This window comes from Prionailurus viverrinus, chromosome A1 (genome assembly GCF_022837055.1).
Source record: "Prionailurus viverrinus isolate Anna chromosome A1, UM_Priviv_1.0, whole genome shotgun sequence".
In the NCBI taxonomy this organism is placed as follows: domain Eukaryota; kingdom Metazoa; phylum Chordata; class Mammalia; order Carnivora; family Felidae; genus Prionailurus; species Prionailurus viverrinus.
Genome location: NC_062561.1, coordinates 116,865,106 through 116,886,380, shown reverse-complemented (window position 1 = coordinate 116,886,380; position 21,275 = coordinate 116,865,106). Strand labels below are relative to the sequence as shown.

At 48.8% G+C, this 21,275-nt stretch overlaps 1 protein-coding gene across 1 annotated transcript in view; it reads right to left on the bottom strand.

The window, feature by feature from the left end:
- Positions 1-21,275, bottom strand: part of CYSTM1 (cysteine rich transmembrane module containing 1) — a 39,952-nt gene continuing 18,677 nt past the window's right edge. The window contains exon 3 of the mRNA XM_047851464.1: positions 1-184. Within this exon, the coding sequence (XP_047707420.1) occupies positions 72-184 (113 nt within the window). The 3' untranslated portion in view covers positions 1-71. The remainder of the gene's footprint in view (positions 185-21,275) is intronic.

Here is a 21,275-nt window from a genome sequence, read left to right as displayed (position 1 = left end):
TGGTGCAGCACTAATTGTTTATTCCAGTAACAAGGCAGTGGGCCTGGAGGGAGCACTTGGGTCCCAACTGCTCAATTCAAGTTGTCCAGGAGGCAGCAGCAGCACAGGGCAGTCCAACACGCGGCCAGGGCTGCCTGACACCCGGTGTCCATGTCCATCTTCCTTTCCCGTTCCACCACGTACACTGGGGGCAAGGCAGGGGCAGGGGAGAGAAAGACCTAGTCAGAGGAGACTGCGAGTAGCAGCGTCCTATGCAGGTAGTATTTAGCACAAGCCACGGAGACTCCCACCCTCTCCAGAGGGTCAGAGCCATGCCTGTCTGCTTCCCTGCTCCATCTCTGCTCTGGCACACATCAGGCATTCACTAAACATTTCTTAAACGTGTGAATGAAGGGGACGGCTCAGCAGCTGTCACACCACTGTGTCCTGATGCCTCCCCTGCCCCAAGCTGACAATGAAACCCAACCCGGCACCTAACTTGAGGCTTGTCCAAAGTGGTCCAGTTTGCAGTGAGCCCTGTTCTCAGCCTGGTGTGGCAGGCACTGGCTGAAAGCTTTATGCATTATCTCATTTAATTCTCACAACGGCTCCAGCATCGTTTCTAATTCTGTGTCACCAGCATCATTTCTAATTCTCAAACACTATCAGCAAGTGTGAACTGGCAGAACCTATTTTATTTATTTAAAAAAAATTTTTTTAACGTTTATTTATTTTTGAGACAGAGAGAGAGCATGAACGGGGGAGGGTCAGAGAGAGAGAGGGAGACACAGAATCTAAAACAGGCCCCAGGCTCTGAGCTGTCAGCACAGAGCCTGTCGCGGGGCTCGAACTCATGGACCGCGAGATCATGACCTGAGCCGAAGTCAGCCGCTTAACGGACTGAGCCCCCCAGGCACCCCGGCAGAACCCCTTTTAAAGAGATAGGGGGCAGTGCATATAGTTCTGACTCATAAAATCCACACTGAGGGTTTTTCCTACAGAAATAATTGTCCCAATGTTCAGATATGGGTATAGTGTGTCTGCTATATCAAAATCCCAAATTAACAATGACCTTAGTATCAATGGGACACTGATTAGCTAAATCAACACATACTGTAAGACAGAAAACTAAACAGTCTTTAAAAAGAACTAGCTAGGGGTGCCTGGGTGGCTCAATCAGTTGAGCGTCCGACTTCCCCTCAGGTCATGATTTCACAGCTCTTGAGTTCAAGCCCCGTGCCGGGCTCCGTGTTGACAGCTCAGAGTCTGGAGCCTGCCTCGGAATCTGTCTCCTCTCTCTGCCCCTCCCCCGCTCCCACTGTGTCTCTCAAAAATGAATAAACATTAAAAAAAAAATTTAAAAGAACTAGGTAGTTCTTCCATGTTGCCAACAAATTAAGCAAGGTACATGGCATGCCTTATTTGATCTGTACGAAGAAAAGGATGCACACATATACACAAATAAGTTTCCAAAAGGATACAAGAAACTTAAAAGGTCAGGATGTGGCAAGGGGTAGAGGATTTTACATCTGCATTTTACATTTTCCTTAATCCAGGAAAGTGAATCTTTGATTCAAAAGCCACACTCAAAGCTTGCTTCTTCTGGACTGTCACTGCCGAGTCCTATTGGCAAGGAGGGAGGACCTGTCCATTTTCAGCACACCTTGGACCCCTACTAGCCTCTACCACAAGTGTCTGGGGGCAGTGGCTATTGACCACCCTGGCTCCCTGGTGGCACCCACCCTAGTCCCAGACTGTCTTCCCCGTGTCACTGTTACTTAGACAGTGCCACCCTCACCCCAACCCTGGCCAAACTCCACCTAACGTGTGCTCCCAGTTATTTTTGCTCCTCTCATAACCTGACTTTGCTCCTGTGACCCATAGCCCTCCCTATCAGTGATGTCTTCAATGCAATTCTGACTCCTCTCAGGCCTTGCTGGCTCTCTCAGGGCAAACCCAGTGAGCAGCATATTCAAATCACTGCTCCCCACTCCCTCCAAGGAGCTCGGAGACCAGAGAGCACCCCCGAAACTGGTACAGTTCCTAAGGCTGAGCCCCGTGCATCAGAAACAGGCCACTGCCAAGGTTCCTCCCTCTCCACCATCACCAGCTGGTGGCATTTCAGAAATCACCAAACCCCAGCCTCTTCTGTTCCTCCATGTTGAGTTTGGGTTTAGGTTTGGGCAGGTGTCAGGAGCCCACCTGAGCCTAGGCCTAGAGAAAGAGGGCACCAAGGGAGAAGGGACAGCCAGTCCCTATGTACACCCCAGAAGATTCCATGATCTTCCAAGGGGCGTCTTCAGGTCCCTTGACAACCCCCACGGCTCTGCTCTTTGCTCACTCCTGGAGGTGAACATCATGCTCTTTCTCTTCTGGCTTCCTCAGCAGAGCCCCTCCACCCACCACACCCCTGTCTGTCACACCTCAGCAGTATACCTGTCAGAAACTTCAGTGCCTACCCATCTGACCCTGAAAATAGTGCCCACCTCACCCCTTGGCCCTCTTTTGACACTGGTAACAAGGTCACTGGGCTTGTTCATCTTCCCTTTCCTGGAAACATCCCCTCCACTCTTCTGCTCTGCCTTTGGGGCCTTATAACACCCCAGATTGTTGGGACATGGGATGGATGCCACCTCAGCCAAGGTACCAGTCCACTGCTCCTAGATTCCACCTTCATCATTCCTGTCTTTGTCATCAGACGGAAGTCTGTAGAGCCCTGCGTATTCCCACGTGAAGAACACACTGTGGTCCCATTTTACAGAGGAGGCAACTGCTCAAGAGAAGTCTACGTGGTCTGTCCAAAATCAGCTAGAAGGTAGCATTCACATGTCTATTTCCTGACTCTCCCCTCACGCAGCACACACCCACTGTTCTGCACGTACCTGCCCAGCATGTCACTCCTTTGCTCAAAGAGCAAGGTTCCTCCTTCCTATAGCACTTTCTCCTTGGCTATCTGGACTGTTCACAGTCAGACTGCATGGACCCCAGGGGTGTGTATCTGCCCCTGTTCAGCAGCCCTGCTACCTAGCCTGTTGAGGGCCTCAGGTACCTTGCCTTGCTTTTGCAGACTCAACTGGCCTCACGTATCACAGCCCCTTTCAGGAGACCTTTGAATACTGTGTGAGAGGTGGGGCCAGTGCTTCCTCTCTGACTGTGGGGAAGCTACCTCTAGGCACATGCACAGTGTAAAGGGTAGTACTTGAATGACTGATAATCCAAAGATAAGTGTTAACTCTACGTGGTGAATTTCCTCTGGGCTTCAAGCACCAAGGCCTGTATTTAGGTGGGTGCAGAACTGTGGTCCCTGGAAAGCTGGGACAGGACAGCTCTGCAGTGAGGAGGCAGGAGCCCACTTAAGGTTGTACACACAGAGCAGAGAGAGGTGCCCTGAACCTCCTGCAACACTCACTGCCGCGGTGGGCAAGCAGTACCACCTGTCCCGTGGACAGACTGCCCAGCACAGACCAGGCCACGCAGGAGCTCGATTTACTCTATGCCCCACCCTCCAACACCCAAAACACAGCCTGCAGAGGGCACTAGCTGTGTTCTCAGAAAAGTTCTGTCCCTGTCTCCCCAGCCTCCTCTCTTACGGCTGGCCTCAGCTGCTCCAACATCTCTTCCCAGGAACCTGAACCTGAGGTTCAGCAGAAGAGTGAGAGAGATTGAGAGTGAGAGTGAGTATGTGTATATAAGGCAGCAGGGTTCTCAGATTCCAGACATGGGAAGTTCAGAGAGTAGCAGAGAAGGAACCCTTCCCACCTGACACTGTCTCTCCAATTCTGGTCACAATTCCCAAAGACACCCTGTTCCAATTTAGTATTAGGCACCACAATTAGGATTTTAGAACAAAGATTTTCATATGATGTTATCCAATTGGATTTAAACTAGGCTCATCTACACATTGGCCACATAACCTTGGGCAGGTGACCGCTTCTCTTAGCCTCAGTTTCCTCTGCTGTAAAATAGGACTACATTGATAATCTACACCCCACCGATTGTTGAGAAAATCAGGAGACCAGGCACATTATAAAATACTTAGCACAGTGCCTACCACATTGTAAAGCTTTCGATCAATGTTCCCTGATATTATCACTATTATTCAAGTGACCATGACCCTGCAGGCAGACCCCTCCCCTGACTTAGTGGGCCTCTTTCAGACAGGTCCACATAGGCAGAGAGAAGGGGGCTCTCACCTGACTCTGGGGAAAAGCATCAGAAAGAAACCAGAGGCCAGGGAGCAGAGTCACAGGCTGTTCTGGGAGCAAAGGACCCTAAGGCCAGCTGGCTCTTCACTGTCTGGAGGACAGGACAGGTCCAGCCCCAGGCAGGCACATGCCCAAAGCCACTCTGAGGGAAGGGGGTGAATGAACAGAGCCAGGCCCCACTTCTAGCAGACCCATGGTGGGAGAACATAAAATGTTGGAGGGGGAAATGCCAGGAGCACAAGGCCCTGCCCTGACCCCAACTCATGTACATACATACACCCCCCCCACACACACACACACTTTTCTTTTTGCCTCAAACACATGGCATCAGAGCTCAGGATCAGGGGGACATGGTCACATCTTTGGCAAGTATGACCTTGGGAAACTCCAGCAGGGCCCAGAACAGAGCAGCTTCCAAGAGCAGGGGACAGGGAGCTGGGATCCCAAGTCTGGGACAGAAGGACCTGGCCAGCATGGGAACAAACAGGACAACAGCACAGGGCCTGTAATCCAAGGGCCAGAGACACTTGTACCCTGTCAGGCTCATGCCTAGTGACAACCCATCCCGACGGGAGTCCTGGGCACACTGGGCTCTGCGGCCACCCATTCCAGCAGTGAAACCCCACTGTGGGTTTCACAGGCACCTCCAGCCCTCAGGCTGTACAGACAGTGACATCTGTGAATGCAGACAACAGCCCACCTCCAGGATCTGTCTGTGTGCTCCTTGAACCAGCTCTTCCTTCTCTGTCCCTGCCTGAGGAATGGCTTGCCTGCCCCGGAGCAGAGGAGCATCCCCTTTCCTCCACGTCAGCTCCAGGAATAGCTGCCTGATTCATTACCAGGCCCCTCCCAGGGTTTAGGACGGAGACCTAACTTGAGGTTGGGTTACTGTGTGAACGGCTCTTCTTCCACACCCCACCCACATCTTTCTGATCCTCTGAGAAGCATCTGATCTGCTCTCTGGCAAACTTGTCCCTTCATCCTCCAGCATGTAAAGCAAAACCAAATAAAGCAACCGTCAGGAGACTAAAACAATGGCCACAATACTAAGCATGTATTGATGCCTTCTCTCAACTCATCCCCAGCCCAGACTCCTCTACACTCCCTTCCTTCCTTCTTGATTTAGGCTCCAGGGCGGCTTGCTCTGACTTGGCCCTCCCCTTCACCTCTGGCTCTTCACTGTCTCATAACCTCAGTGTCCTCACCTGCAAAAAAGCAGGGTTGACAGTGCTATCTGTAAGCGAGGCCCCAAAGAGATGAAAATGCATTGACAACAAGATATGGCTTGATCCTCCCCCTCCTGGGCCCTGCAGCCATGTGCCAGAGCAGAGGGTAACAGCCCTAAGAGCAGAAAAGTAGCAGAGAATGTTCTCCTCGTTCTCCTGCTGGGCCAGACGCATGAAGGCCAGCGCAGGGTGGATGGGAACGAGGAGCATGCAGTCTCCATTAACCTGCACCAGCAAAAGCCTCTCAGCCAAGGATAAATGGCTACAGTGCACAGAGACAGGGTCCTGGCCCCATTTTATAAGGGCTGCATGGCCCACGGTTTTATCATGTTGTGGGCTCAAAGTCCACCGGGGCACTGATTCTTAACGTCCTTAACTATGCAAAAGAGCTGTGGTTGGCTCAAGTGTGGATATGGAGAATTTCTATTAAGAAATTAATAAAGAGAATAACCATATAACCATCAAGAAAAGAAATTCACAACCAGCCATCTCTACTTCCTAACTGAACTGACCTGGCAGTCTGGCCTAAAGAAGTCTCATCAAGAGGTAAAGACCCATGCCAGGACCGCTGAATCCATCAAAAGCCCATTATCCCCCAGGTGTGTACACCTCACCAGTTGCCAAGGGCTGTTGGACTAGGTTTAAACTGGTACAGGGAAAACCAGTCCCTGTGGCAACCCCAAACGCCAAAGTATTTAGAAAAATATTGTACTCCCCCATGAAAAAAATTTACATATAATTCTAATAATGTTAAATGTTGTATAAGATCTGGATGAAATAAAGACAAATTACAAGAACCAGCAGAGATGGGAGAGAATACTGTGCCTCACAAAGCTGCCATGGGTGGAAGAAAAATGGTCTCAACAGCCTCAGTTGTCAGTGGGCTCAGGGTTTCAGGTCCCCAAATGGAGCCAGATCAGAGACAAGGTCAAAAGGCCAGCCCAACTTGGGTCAGGAGGGGCAAAGTCAGAAAGAGCATGCACCCCTAGAGCAAGCCAGCTCTAATAAGGACACTACCAATGTCCACCAGCAAGTGACAAGGGTGCCCCCACAATCACAAAGAAGTGGCCAACTAAGTTGGAGTTGTAATGCGCAGTAGAAGCCTATCAAATATCAAAATGAAGCTTGATGTTACAAGTGGTGCTTAAGTTGAAGTCTAAAATTAGATGGTGAGTAAAGCTAACTTTTGGTCTGTAAGCCTAGCCCTCAGTGGAGAAGGGCAATTTATCAGAAAATGACCTTCAAAGACATCTTGCTGCTTGTGCTTTAAAACTTTGACCCATAAGAACTGAAAGCATGAACTCGAACAGGTATTTATGCACCCATGTTTATAAGCAGCATATTCACAAAAGCCAGAAACGGAAGCCCCCAAGTGTCCACTGACAGAGGAATGGATAAACAAAACATGGTTAATACATATGATGGAATAGTATTCAGCCTTAAAAAAAGGAAATTCTAACACATGCTGACTTGGGCTAACCTTGAGGACATGATGCTAACACCTATATGGCAATCACAAAAGGACAAATACTGTATGACTCCACTTACAAGAGATAACCTAAAATGGACTGACTTCTAAGGCAGAGAGTAGAATGGTGGTTAGGAGTGGCTGGAGACGGGCTTATTGTTCAATAGGTATAGAGTAAGTTTTCAAGAAGATGAAGTAAGTTTTGGAGATGGATGGTGGTGATGGCTGTACAATACGACTGTATTTAAGGCCAATGAACTGTATATTTAAAAATGGTTAAAACGATACATTTTATGTTCTGAGTATTTCACCATATACAAAAACCCCTACATTCTTAAAAAAAAATTTTTTTTTAATGCTTATTTATTTTGAGAGAGAGAGAACATGCACGCAGTCAGGGGAGGGGCAAAGAGAGAATCCCAAGAAGGCTCTGCGCTGCCGGCACAAGCCTAACACAGGGCTCGAACCCACAAACCACGAGATCATGACCTGAGCTGAAATCAAGCACTGGATGCCCAACCGACTGAGCCACCAGGCACTCCCCAAACCCCTACATTCTTTAATGCTTTGCTTACTCATGAGGACTCCAGGCACCTCGCCGCCCTGGGAAGGAGACACCAAGGCTGAGCTTCGCAGCAGGCAGAACTCCAAACACGAGCGGTTCAGGAGCACTTACTCCCACAGCAGTTTCCCGCGGTTGGGTAGTGCCCACCGACCCTGGGCCCTCCGGGGCCAGCCTGGACCCGGCCAGCAAGAGGCACATCGTGCTCATAAAAAACCCAAGTCCGCTCTGCCTGCCATATGTCCACCTGCCTTCCTCCCTCAACACTCCCGCAGACGGTTCCGATTGTGCGGCACCACCAGAGGATGTGGCAGACACTGCTCAGTCTCCCTCCCACCTCGTGTAGCCTGCCTCTCATTTTTCTGACACAGCCCTGCAGGGGAGTCCAGGAACAAAAGACACCGTACCCGACTCCGGGAGCTCACAGACCACTTGGAAAGAAGAGCCAGAGACCCATCTGAGGAGCCACACGGGGACATGCCACACTCGGTGGGACCAATAATAAACACAACTGGCATTTGGAATCAGGACATATCCTTTCAATGAGCTACAGGGAAAGGCGTGTCCATCTTATTAGTGCCCCGTCGTCATGTCTCTTTCTCTTCCACTAATGCAAGAAAATTTAAAGAAACGATGGCTACTGAGTGTCTCATCAAGAACTGGACGTCACTTTAGTTTGAACCCGGCTTCTGACTGAGTCATCACAGCCCGACTCTCCTTGCCCCCAAAAGATGGCAGACAAGGTGGTTAATGCACGATCTGCCACTTCATACCCTGCTAAGAAGCTGGAAAGATGCCTGGAACTAGGGAATTGCAGAAACAAAGCAAGGAGAGAGAGATCAGAAAACAGAAACTCCCAATGTCCCTGGCTCTTGAATATGACAATGACTGTTATGACTTTGAAAGCTAAAAAGAAATCAGGAAAATTATTATTTTCCAGGTTTTCAGGCACTGGGTTACAGAAAAAATTGGAGAGGTAGTATACTAAGGGGAGCTGGCTCTTTGGGACTTGTCCAAAAGGGCAGAGATGGCCAAGGAGGTAGCTGCTGGGTTCTACCAATTAGTGTCCAGGCACAGACAGGCACAGGTTGCTCTGTTATCAGCAATGCTTGTCTGACTCACACTGAATGACGGCCTCAGGAGTTTCATTCAAATAGGACTTGCTGCATTTTGTAACAAGGTAAACACTGCCATATCGTTTTTACTGAACACAAAGTGTGTTTTTATCTTAGGTATACAGACCATAACTGGCTTCTACACGCACCAGATTCCTGTGTTACTGATTAACAGTTCTAAGCAGATATATTTATGCAAAACACCCCAGGTTGTTTTTTCCCTCCACTGTCTGGATTAATTTTGCAATAGTAAAAGACTTGTGTTTTCAGGTGACTGTACCTCAGTTTCAGGCCCTGGTGAGAACAAGGTGAGTTCTCAGGTCAGGGATAGAACTGATGACCATTCTCAACAAACATGGTGAGGTGATTCAAGGCAGACCTCACTTTATAAGGACTGTCCTGACTCCCTAACTCCCTGCCCACCATTTCAGAGCAATAATGGCCATCCCTGTAGATCAAGAAAGAACTGTATGGGGTGCCTGGCCCCCACTAAGTCATCCACAACAATCTCTGCTGTTCTGTAACCCCAACACAGCAACGTCAACCCAAAAGGCAATGACAAAAAGTCCTCACCCACTGTGGTGAATGTGAGGCCAGAGAAAGGGAGATAGAGGTGTGGCCTTCCTTGTCTGTAGGGCTGTGACTAGAACCCTGCCAGGCTGGAGACAGGTCTGGGGTTTAGGGAAACAGCTTCCTTCTGTGGTCATCTGATGAGTTCTAGCTTGCTTGTCCAAAGAAGCCTGATAGAAAAAAGTCTCCAACATCATGACCAACTACCTTTCCACTGAAACCATGAGAGATATGCTAATCCTTGCTAGGAAAACCCTAAAGTGGTAAAATGAGTGGGCTTAGCCTTGGAGGCAGAGTGGCCATGCAGGGAGCCGCCAACATGTCAGGAATGACAGAAGGCATCTGTCCACTCCCCATCCACCGAACAGAGCTCAGCGGCCCAAAGCAGTGTGCTTATTTACAGCACCACCAGTGCGGAGAACAGGAGGCTTCTCAGCAAACTCTGGAGGTCCAGCACACTCAAGCCAGTACAATCATCACTGGCAGGAGGACCCCTCCTCAGGTCACAGCACAAGCAGACCCGAGTGACTGCTCCTGGGCCTAGCAGCTCGCCAAGGAACACTGGAGAGAGGAGGGGTGGGGGTCTTACAGTTGGATATCCTGGGGTCCACTCTGGGTGCCACCTGGAGGGCGTGATCACCTCTCCTGAGCTCAGGCTCCTTGTCTACAAAATGGGGATCATAACAGTACCTATTCCTTCACTGTGTTCTTCAGTAACTTAATGAATTAATCCACATAGGCCAGGGCCTAGTATACAGCAGGTACTCAGTATATGCTAGCTGCTATTATTCCTCCCAAGACAAGAGACCTGAAGGTTGGAAGGCAGGGCTCCCTAATTGCTGAGCACCTGGCAGCAACATGGGCCCAGTGTAAAGCTGGTAGGGAGATCCTAGTCAGTTTCCACTTTATAGGAGCAACCAAGATCTTTCTGAAGAATAAACACAGGATTCAGAAATGGGATAAAAGAAGCATCTATTTCCCGTTGGTACTGCCCAAGCCCAACTGCTTGTGGACACCAGACTGCTGGGCAATAACTGAGAAAGGCAGGGGCAGTGTCTCCTAATGATGTTTGCAAGCACACGGCCTTGGTACTTACCCATCCTTGCCCTTATCGGCAGGATGGAGCTGGTGACCACCCAGAACCCTCTACCACTACCCACCTTCTCCGATGCCTGACCAGGGGAGTGGTCAGGTATTCTTTTTCAACCTCCAGGAGGAACTCTGGTGACCCTTAGCTCCTGATTCCACCTGGATAAAAATACTGAAGACTCCCTAGGGGTGCCTGGGTGGCTCAGTTAGGCACCTGACTTGGGCTCAAGTCATGATCTTACTGCTTGTGAGTTCGAGTCCCGTGTCAGGCTCTGTGCTGAAAGCTCAGAGCCTGGAGCCTCAGGCTCTGTGCTGAAAGCTCAGAGCCTGGAGCCTGCTTCCAGTTCTGTGTCTCTCTCTCTCTCTGCCCCTTTCCCACTCATGCTCTGTCTCTTTCGCTCAAAAATAAACAAACGTTAAAAAGAATTTTTCTTTAATAAAATTAAAAAAAAAAAAACTACTGAAGACTCCCAATGTCACTTGCAGCTCTATTTTCCTAGCCTAGCCCAAGGCACTCAGGAGTCCTGGCATATAGGAGATATGGAACAAACCAATGAATGAGTGAACAAATGAACCAACAATTTGCCTCACACATTACACCTTGGCTGGAAAAACCGTTTCCAGCCTGTCTTGCAAGCAAGCTGCAGGTTTGGGCTTAGCTATTCTCTGAAGCAACAGCAAAGCAGTACTAAGAAAAAATACGAAGGTCCTATCAGTTTTAAGCTCTAAAGGAAGGGGGTCACTCCCTCCTCTATCAGCTCAAACCCTTCAAGAGACCTCATTCAGCCCAAACTTTCTTGTAGTGGCTGAGAGAGCAGTCTCTGGTATGGGAACCAGCACTTTATCCCACAGGGGATTGAGCTGACCAGGGGGAGACCTTGGGAGTCAAGCGAGTAAAGGGAGCTCAGGGTCCAGAGGCTGGTTAGGCTAGGGAGAACGGGCCCCATGGAAGACACCTTCTCCCGAGAGGCCTCTGGAGAGCCTTTACTTCAGACGTACACGCCCCCAGGGCATCCTGCCCATAGCCCTGAGGAGCTGATAGTTACCTGTGGTTGCCCAAGGGTACTCGGACAGGGCTTTTTTTTTTGGGGGGGGGGGGGGTACTGACCCTTCATAAACTACGCATGATACACATCCCACCCAAAAGCAAAAATCCATTTTTACCTATTAAGAACTCAAATACAATCTTGCACTCTCTCTAAAATCCTTCAGGTTGTCCTCCAGACAACCAAATGAAGTCATTTCAAGGGTAAATGGAAAAGCTCAGAGGGAACCAAAACACTACTGAAAAAAAAAGTCTACTGGCCATTTTTCCCCATCTTGCCCTACAGAAAGCACAACTGAAAGGCATTGAGGGGTACCTGGGTGGCTCTGTTGGTTGAGTGTCTGACTTCGGCTCAGATCATGATCTCACGGTTCATGAGTCTAAGTCCTGCACTGGGCTTGCTGCTGTCAACACAGAGCCCGATTCAGGTCTGTCCCCCTCTCTCTGCCCCTCCCCTACTCTCTCTTTCTCTCTCAAAAATAAACATTAAAAAAAATTATAGAAAGGCACTGAAAACATTCCCAGGCTACTCCCAATTTATGGTCTTTAAGCAGGTACATCCTTGAGAAGAGGGGCAGATGCCTGGAACCCCAAGGAGAAAGCTCTGTCCACATCACCTCGCCCCCGCCAAGTACATCCCTCAAATCCCTAGAAGGAGACTGTGTGCGCCTGCACATGTGGGTGGGGGTGAGGGGGCGTAGAGTGGGGAGAAGGCTCTAGTTTCTTCTCCAAGCTGCAGAAAGCCTCTTAATTCTAAGGGCACCCTGAGGAAGTGTGCCACCTTCCCGTTCAGGATCTCAGCCTGGACACACAAGTCACCTTTGATCAAATGAGGAAAAAGGCCCTGAGCCTCTCGGTGGGAAGAGGAGGGGAACGGTACTGGCCTCTCAAAACCCAAAGAGCTGCAGCCCTGATGGCACACATCAGCAAGCTTCCTGCTGTAAGCTGATGAGCCTTTCCACAAGAGTCCAGAGCAAAGTGCATGTTTCCTGGAAGAGGGGAGCCAGGCAAGTGTGAACAGAAGACCAAGGCAGCCTACAGATACGGTCAGCACCCATTCACTGGTCTGTCTCTGTGGGTCTGTCAGCCGCCCCCAAACTGTCGGCTCAGCTCAAACAGCAGGAGAGCAGGGTCCTTTCCACTAATGTACCCGCCACAGGCCAGCTCCTGCAGACACAGGTTCACCAGATTCGGGGGGTAGGCTTGCTACATCTGGCATGGTCCATTCAAATAAAATGCAACCCCCTTACCCTCTCTGTGGCTCTGTTTCCTCACCTGAAAATGAGACAATAGAACCCATCTCTTAGAACTGTTAGGAAGAGTATATGATTAACTCCTTGAAAAGCAGTAAGCACAGTGCCAGGCACAAAGTAAATGGACAATAAATTATAGCTGTTATGTTATGAACTAAATAAAAGGCAAAAAGGAAAAGAAAAGCAATCTACGTTAGAGTTTTATACGGTTTTGAGATTTTTCGTAACGACAGTAACTCGTGCTGGGGGCACACTCCCGTGTGAAGTCAGCAGTGCGAGACTGATGTCTAAAATGGAGCCCTCGAAGACAAGTGACCACCACTCCTTAACGTGCATAGTCTACAGGGCCAAGATGCAGCAGATGATATATAGGACCTAAGGAATTGAAAATGAGACTAACATACTAAGTGAATTTCAAAAAGGGCTGCATTAAAAAAAACTAAACACGGCGCAAAAGATTCACACCAAAATGTTAACTCCTATCTCTGGGTAGCAAAATTAGGGTATTATTTACTTTCTGTAAGTAAGAGCTATCTCCGTAATTTAAAAAGGTATTTTCAAAACAAGGCCATGTTTCTGTGAGAGAATGGCGATATAACCCAGGAGCAGCAGCTTGCAGTGGGGCAGATGCCTTAGTCGGGGTGTGGGAAAAGCCATTCTCCTGGGCCTCAATCATTGTGGATGTGGTCACCACAACAGTGTTAGTGGCTGTTGGGCTGAGCCCTCATCCAACGATGTGGACACTGAGCCTCATCTTCACTGTTAGCATTTTCATTATAATCATCCTATGCTGTGTCCTGCTTTTTAGAGCACCTCAACTCTGGGGAGCCACAATATAAGCAGAATATAGATTTTCCCCCCTATGGCTAACCACAGTGACCACTGGAAAGCAGGCGCTAGGTATGTGCAGGCACCGTGCCACCCACTGGGGGTGCAGGTAGCACCCTGGAGCTGGCCTCTCCAGCACAGCAAATGCCTGCTACTACTTGGAGGGTATGAATGTTCTAGGGAAAGACTCCTGCCACCGTAGGTGACCCCACGCTCACGGGAAAGTCCCAACACCAGGGTCTTGGCTCCAATCCTAGGGACTGACTGGCTCTGTCCCACCTGTACCTTCCAATTTCCCTAGACGCCTTTTACCCAAAGCAGTCTTCCGGCTTTTTTTTGTCCACCATACCAATTTTTTCATGGTTATATCAATGTAACTTTAAAAAGCTTCTGTGAGAGGTGAAGGGAATGTATAGGTCCCATGTGAAGACTAGGTAAAAGGAGTATTAGAGCAGAAAACCGAGGCCACACCTGGGTGGAAAGGGGCAAAGAACAATGAAGCAAACTGGTCTGGGAGTAGGTAAGACTCCCAACATCTTCTGTCTCCCCAGGCCAGCCAGGTGCGACCGACCGGCCTGCTGTGTCAGCAGGCACTGAGCACATCCCGCCAGGCAACTCAGTAAACTGGATCTGCAAAAAGCAGTTTCCTTTTTATACTCCAATACCCCTGAGTGCTGGGCAGGCCAATGTTTTTGAAAAGGCAGAATAGAGAGTTTTGCAGAAAGTATGTGACCCAAACAGAATGCATCTCTCAATCCAAGAAAACAGAAAAACCTGAGGCCATCTTTAGGGGCCTATGGTTCCCATGTCTTTGTGACCAGACTGTCTTCACACGATGCCCAGGTCCATGACACCTACAGCAGTTCTTAGAGGGACTTTGTTAAAGCACTGGGCCTTGCTGAGCAGATCTGCCAAATTAAAGCCTGAAGTCACGATTGTGTGAAACAAGAGTCAAATTCGGTACCAAGAGCCCAGCACATTCACTCAAGGCCAATCTCACGTGCTTTCGTGAAAAGAACGGAATAGAGTTGTAGTTGAGTGTCCCCAGAAAGAACACGTCTTACCCGTAGAGCCCACTTCCTGTACCACTCCTCACCAGTAGCTATTGCTAATTTTGAAGTATTCTAAGCATATTCTCTAATGGGATGCAAAAGAGCATAAAAGTTAAGAACATGGTGTGAAATCAAGCAGACCTGGGTTCATTCAGTTCATGGCTCAATGAGTTACTTTATGACTTTAGGCAAGTTATATCCTCTCTCTGAATCTCAGTCTCCTCATCTTTAAAATGGGAAACCACCAAGACTGCTGTAGGGATTAAACGAGATAATGTTGACAGACCACCTGAAGAATAAGATCTAATCAGAAATATTTAACATTTGGGGCGCCTGGGTGGCTCAGTCGGTAAAGCGTCCGACTTCAGCTCAGGTCATGATCTCACAGCTTGTGAGTTCCAGCCCTGCTTGGTCTCTGTGCTGACAGGTCAGAGCCTGGAGCCTGCTTCTGATTCTGTGTCTCGCTCTCTCTCTCTCAGCTCCACCCCCCGCTTGCAGTCTGTCTCTGTTCTCAACAATAAACGTTAAAAAGAATTAAAAAAAAAAAAAAAAAAAAGAGTTCACATTGATTTAGTGCCTGACACAAGGGAAAAAGGAAGATGAAGTGAGAAATTTTTTTTTCCTCATTCATGGGAGGCCACGTGACACAGGGAAGCACTGGGTCGGCTATCTGGGGGCCCAGGGGCAACATATCGTAACTCTAAGACTCTGGCTCCACATCTGTAAACTCCGGGATAACTACTCAGCCTGAAGGACTACTTTGAGAACTGAAGCCAAGTCCACAAAGCTCTCAGCCCAGCATCAAGCACCTCACTAGGTACCCAGTAAATGGCAGCTACGGAGGGGCATGGGCCTTGGGGCTGGATTGGGTTTTGAATCCCAGCTCCACCACTTCCTAGCTGTGCGACCATGAAAAAGTTAAGTTAGCCTTTTTTTTATGCTTCAGATTCTTCATCTAGATAATGGGGATAGTTAAGACCTATCTCAGAGGGGTGTTCCGAGGACTGAATGAATTAATATATAAAAGCTCCTGACACATAGCAACCACTGAAGTATTAGCTCTGTTCTTTAGCTAGCTATTTAATAATTAACAATTAACAGTAAATATTTAAACATTTGGACCACTAGGCGCGCCTGGGGTGGCTCAGTCGGTTAGGCTTCCGACTTGGGCCCAGGTCAGGGTCTCACAGTTTGTGATTCTCAATCTCGTGACGGGCTCTGTGCTGACAGCTCAGAGCCTGGAGCCTGCTTCAGATTCTGTGTCTCCCTCTCTCTCTGCCCTTACCCCACTTGTACTTGGTCTCTCTCTCTCTCTCTCTCTTAAAAGTAAACATTTAAAAAAAAGCCACTTAAAAATTTGGACCACTAGACTCAAGCTCTTATTGTTCAGCTGTTTTTTTGTTTTTGTTTTTTTAAGATTTTGTTTTTAAGTAATCTCTACACCCAATGTGGGGCTCGAACTGACAACTCCAAGATCAAGAGTCAAATGCTCCACTGACTGAGCCAGCCAGGTGACCTTCTGCTGGTTTTAATATAGGGAATGGTATCAAACACCCAGATTCTCCAGTCTTAGACTAAAGAGAAGCTCAGAAACAAAGCCTGTCCAGCCAGAGGTCAAGAGGGAGTTCAATATAGTTCCAAGTTCCCGAGCCTTCCTCCTGGGCAGACCACTAGAAAAAGGCATATATTTTTCAGCTGCTGATGAAACTGTTTAGGAATGCTTTTCCTCCACTGGGTTCAAAAAACAATGGGCAACTCAAATTTTTCATTACGCAGACACTACTGCAATGGCCCTCAAAGGTGATTTGGGTCCCTAGGGGGGGCTCTGGTAACGTCTGGAAACGTTCTGGTTGCTGTAACTGAGCAGCCACTACTGGCATTTAGTGGATAAAGGTGAAGATGCTGCTAAGCATCCCACAAAGCAGGAGACACCCCACCCACCTCTAACAAAAAGTATCCAGTCGGGGTGCCTGGCTGGCTGAGTCAGTAGAGCATGTGACTCGATCTTAGAGGGTTTGTAAGTTCAAGTCCTCTGTAGGGTACAGAGATTACTTAAAAATAAAATCTTTTCAGAGAGCTTTTATTCATTTTTTTTGAGAGAGTGAGGGAGCAAGTGGGGTAGGGGCAGAGGGAGAGGAAGGGAGAGAGAATCCCAAGCAGGCTCCATACTGTCAGAGCAGAGCCCGATGCAGGGGTCGAACTCACAAGCCATGAGCTCATGACCTGAGCCGAAATCAAGAATTGGACATTTAACCAAATGAGCCACCCAGGTACCCCAAAAATAAAATCTTAAAAAAAAATTATCCAGCCCAAACGTCAACAGTGAAGTGGAGAAATCTTGCCCTATAGGGAGGTTGCTTCTGATCAAGTAAAGGAAGGAAGACAGTATACGCAATGCCCTCTGCACTACAATGGCAGCCAGGTACAAATGACACGTGTATGTAAGCAAGAACTGCCTGGGAAATAAAAATGCAAAAATGATTTGAGACGATGGCATATCTGCACTATGACCGGAATTTAAAAAATTGTTTTGTATGTGAGTTGTTACTATGTTTAGGGACCAGCGAAGAAGTGAGGGCCAGCACTCACGGAAGCAAAAATGACTCAACGCTCCATCTCTCAGCTGTGATCATTCCCATAGCTGATCACAAGTATTGTTAACAGAGCTCCACCCCCTGCTACACAATGAATTTTCTGCTCGGGTAGCGCCTGGGCGGCTCAGTCAGTTGAGTGGCTAACTCTTGATTTTGGCTCAGGTCATGATCTCAGGTTGTGAGATCCACCCCAGGTTGGACTCCATGCTGAGTGTGAAGCCTGCTTAAGATGCTCGCGCGCGCTCGCGCTCTCTCTCTCTCTCTCTCTCTCTCTCCCTCTGCCTCTCTCACTCCTGCATGCTCTCTCTAAAAGGCAATAAACAAACAGACAGACAACACGAGGGAGGGAAAGGAAGTGCAAAGTCTTTTCTGCAAATTCAAGCCCAAAGTTGAAAAACTTGAAAAAGCTCATTCCAGAGTCTCACCTGTCCCCTCTCCTGCCTCTCTCTAAACTCCTCTTCATCTTTCATCAGTCAATAAACAATTAGTGGGGACTCAAACAGTCTAATTAGACAAAGTCTCTGCTATCGTGGAAGACCTTAATTCTATAACTACAGCTAAGATAAAAAAAAATTACAAACCAGTGGAGGACAGAAAGCTGACCCAGACTAGGGGGTGGAAAGTAGCACTCAACATCGCTGAAGTGCCACATGAGCAAGATGGGAAGGATTTAATAAGGGTTACTTGAGCCAAGAGAGGTGTCAAGACTTTTCAGTCATACAGAGGAAATACCATTTACGAAAGCTACGTGGGAAGACAGGCCTGGCGAGGCTGAGGAAATGAACTGGAATCTGGTAGCAGGGCCAGAACATGAACGACCTCAAGCCTTTTGGAATCCTGGCCTTTATTCTAAGAATAATACCAAACCATTAAGGAGGGAGAAAGAAATGTTGAAACCCTCACCTTGTGTAGTTCCTACTCCGCCATGCCCAAGGGCTAGGGGAGGAAACTGCTGCCACCAAAACCTCTTTACCCTCAGTGAAATCAAAACCTCTGGCCTCTCACACAGAAACCCAAGCCAGTAGCAAAGCCTGCAACCTAAATGGAAGCCATCAGAACACTGCAAAGAGAAGGAACAGCTTCTCCTCCAAAGCAAGGCTCAACAAGTTCTCAGGCCAATGAGCCATAAAGGCCCATGCCATCTCTGAGGAGGGAAAAGAGACCCTCAAGATGGCTGAGAGAAACAGTTGATGTCAGAGCCCTTGTCAAGAGCCACAAATACCAGGGGGACCCCAAAAGCAGCCCATCTTCCCTTAGTTGAGGGGCCGTGTTCAGGCTGCATCAGGCCACAGTCAACTCCCGTCTCCAGGTGTGCACTTTCATCTGCACAGGGCCTGGGGATTCATTCTGTCAGGAGATCTTTCTCAAGTCCCACGACCAGCTACTGTGCTGGGTCTGGGAAACGAACTGTGTCCATCTCCTACTCCTTCCTTGTTCATCTTCCTCCTCCTCTTTCTCTCTCTCTCTAGAGGCCACCATCCTTCTGGCCACTGGATCTGTCTCTTCCTCACAGCAAAGAGTATATGTGACTAAGCCCACTTCCTGTGTCAGAAACCACAGCTTCTCAATTATGACAGGCCTGGCTAATTTTTTTTTAAGTTTACTTATTTTGACAGAGAGGGTACGAGCGGAACCAGGGCAGAGAGACAGGGAGAGAGAATCCCAAACAGACTCCACGCTGTCAGCACAGAACCCAGTATGGGGCTAGATCCCAAAAACCGTGAGATCATGAACTGAGCCAAAGTGAAGAGCTGGACACTCAACCGACTGAGCCACCTAGGCGCCCCTGGCCTGGCTCGAGTCTTAAAGACGCTGGCCCAGTCCCGTGTGAAACACAAGGACATTCTAAGGAATTCCATGCGAACACCATTTGGGCATCAGAAGACTCAAATGAATTACCCAGGCTATGGGCTAAGAGATGTGAGAGGAAGGACAAAGATTAAATGGGCTAAACAAAGAGAAACTGAGGATAAGATGTAAAGGAGCGTTTTGTAAGGCAGCCAACTCTTGCCACGAAGAACCAGGAGGCCAAGATAAACCAGGAGACCAACAAGGAAGAAGCACAAAAGAGGCACCAAGTACGCTGAGCTCAGACCTCAGGCGATGAAGGCAGCGGCGGAGCAGAGCCCACTGGCGCGGACCACCTCTCGTCGAGCAGAGCCGGTGAAGCAGAGACAGGCCCCAGTGAAAGTGAGTATGAGAATGCCCCACCACTCACTAGCTCCGACCTTGGCAAAACCCCTCCTTTGAAAGGACCCACCTCCCAGAGCGGTCAGGCCAATTAAACAATAAAGGATATACAACGTTCAGCACCAGGCCCCACACAGAGCGGCTCTCAGGACCACTCCCAGGATTCTCCCCAGACAAGGACTAAAAGAACCCCAGGTAAGGCCTAAAGGAGAATGACTCACAAGACACCTGAGCAGGTAGAGGATATCAGGGGGGAAGAGGACGCTCGATCATTCCACAAATAGTAGGAACTATTTGAGGAGTGAACCTAACATACAAAGGGGCCGTACATATATGTATGTATAAAGGAGCTTATATTCCGGCAGGAGGAGAGAGGCAGCCAAGGAACACATAATAGTACTACATAGGGAAAGGAGATGAGAACAGGGATAGAGAGTGCCCGGGTGGGGTGCCCGTTTAGGCAAAGGGTGAAGGGAGGCAGCTGGACGGCCTCTATGACCACGTGCCTGCAGACTACGAGAAGCGAGAACATATTCCTTTAGATTTCTGAGAAAAGGCAAAGCCCTGGAGGGGAGTGGACCTGGTGAGCGAACGGGCAGCCGGAGAGGGCGGGGCAGAGGGTGCAGGGGGCAGCTGGCTCTGAGAGGGCCTTGCTGGTCACTGGAAGGTCTCTGGCTTTTACTCTGAGTGACATGGAAAGCAATTAGGGAGTCTGAACAAACAGAAAGCAGACAGCAGGAGCGAGAGCAGGGAGGGAGACTGGCCATGTGGCCATGACTGCAGAGGGCGACTCAGGAGTTGTCCCAGGTGCCTCAGGCCAGTGGGGATGCTCAGGGGAGACCCAAGTGACACTCAGCAATTGGCTTTCCCACCTCGCCCCTGAAGGCGAACTGTCTTCACCACCCCCATCCACCCATAAGCAAAAATTCAGAAAATTTATGTGGGCTGAAGGAGAAAACTAAACTTCCTCTCTGCCCACAAACGTGCCATAAACTGTACAAGGCGTATTACTTTATTCTACATCACAGTCCTGTCATCGCAGCTTTACAGAAAAAAACCCGAAGCCCCGGAAATGAGAGACACTCCACCTAGATTCCTAAGCCAGCGCTGCTTTTGGTGGCACCAGGCAGCGCCCTCGCTGGGACATTCTGTCATCTGATACCTGGCAAAGGCGGCTCTGAGCTGGACTTTATGCTGGAAAGGCTTCCCAGGGCAATGAAAACGCCCGATCGGAGTTTCTGATGAAAAAAGGCATAAAAGGCTCCAACAAGCCAGGCTGTAATTCCACACCTGAAGCCAATTAGCCAGAGATGCCAGACCATTAAATTCCTTCCTCTTCTAGCCTCACAATGACTGATGAGAGCAGTGTCAGACACCAAGAAGAGCATCCAGAAGGAGAAATATGCCATTCTATCACCACCCTCCCCCCAACTGCTGACCTTGGACTAAAGGACAGGCCACTTTGAACTTCTAGTTGGTTGGCCAATGACCCAGTAGGGCACTCCTGGAACAGACACTCTCCTTTTGCATCTTCAAATTACAAAGAACCGTACCAAGGTCACTTTCAGTTCCTGATTTGCAGGCCTAGAAACCCAGTTCAAAGGCCAATTGGGCTTTTGAACTCCATGGGGACATCCCAAGGACTCTGCTGTAATAGAATTTCTTTCATTTTAAATCAATACCTTGCCTGATATCACAGTCCTAACCCAGAAGAACACGTATAAAATCCCAGTATCTGAATTCGCAAGAGGTAAATAGCATGGGAAGGAGCGCAGAGGGAAAGGGACCCAGACAACTCACCTGAATTCACAACCACCTTTCGAAATGGCGGCATTTCCATTCCACCAACACGCATTTACTGAGCACATACTATGTGGCAGCACTTCTCTAGGTGCTGTGGGAGGCAGAGGTGAAGGAGAGAAAGCCTCTGTGATGCTTCCAAGGGGAGGCAGGCATGCAAAGATCACCGCGGTTAAGTAACCTGCCCAGGTCCCTGTGTTAATAAGGGGATCTGAATCCAGATTAATCATAATCCACTTTGCCTCTGCCTACTACTAGGAATCTGGTGCCCTGCTCTAAACTACCAGGTTTTTGTGTTT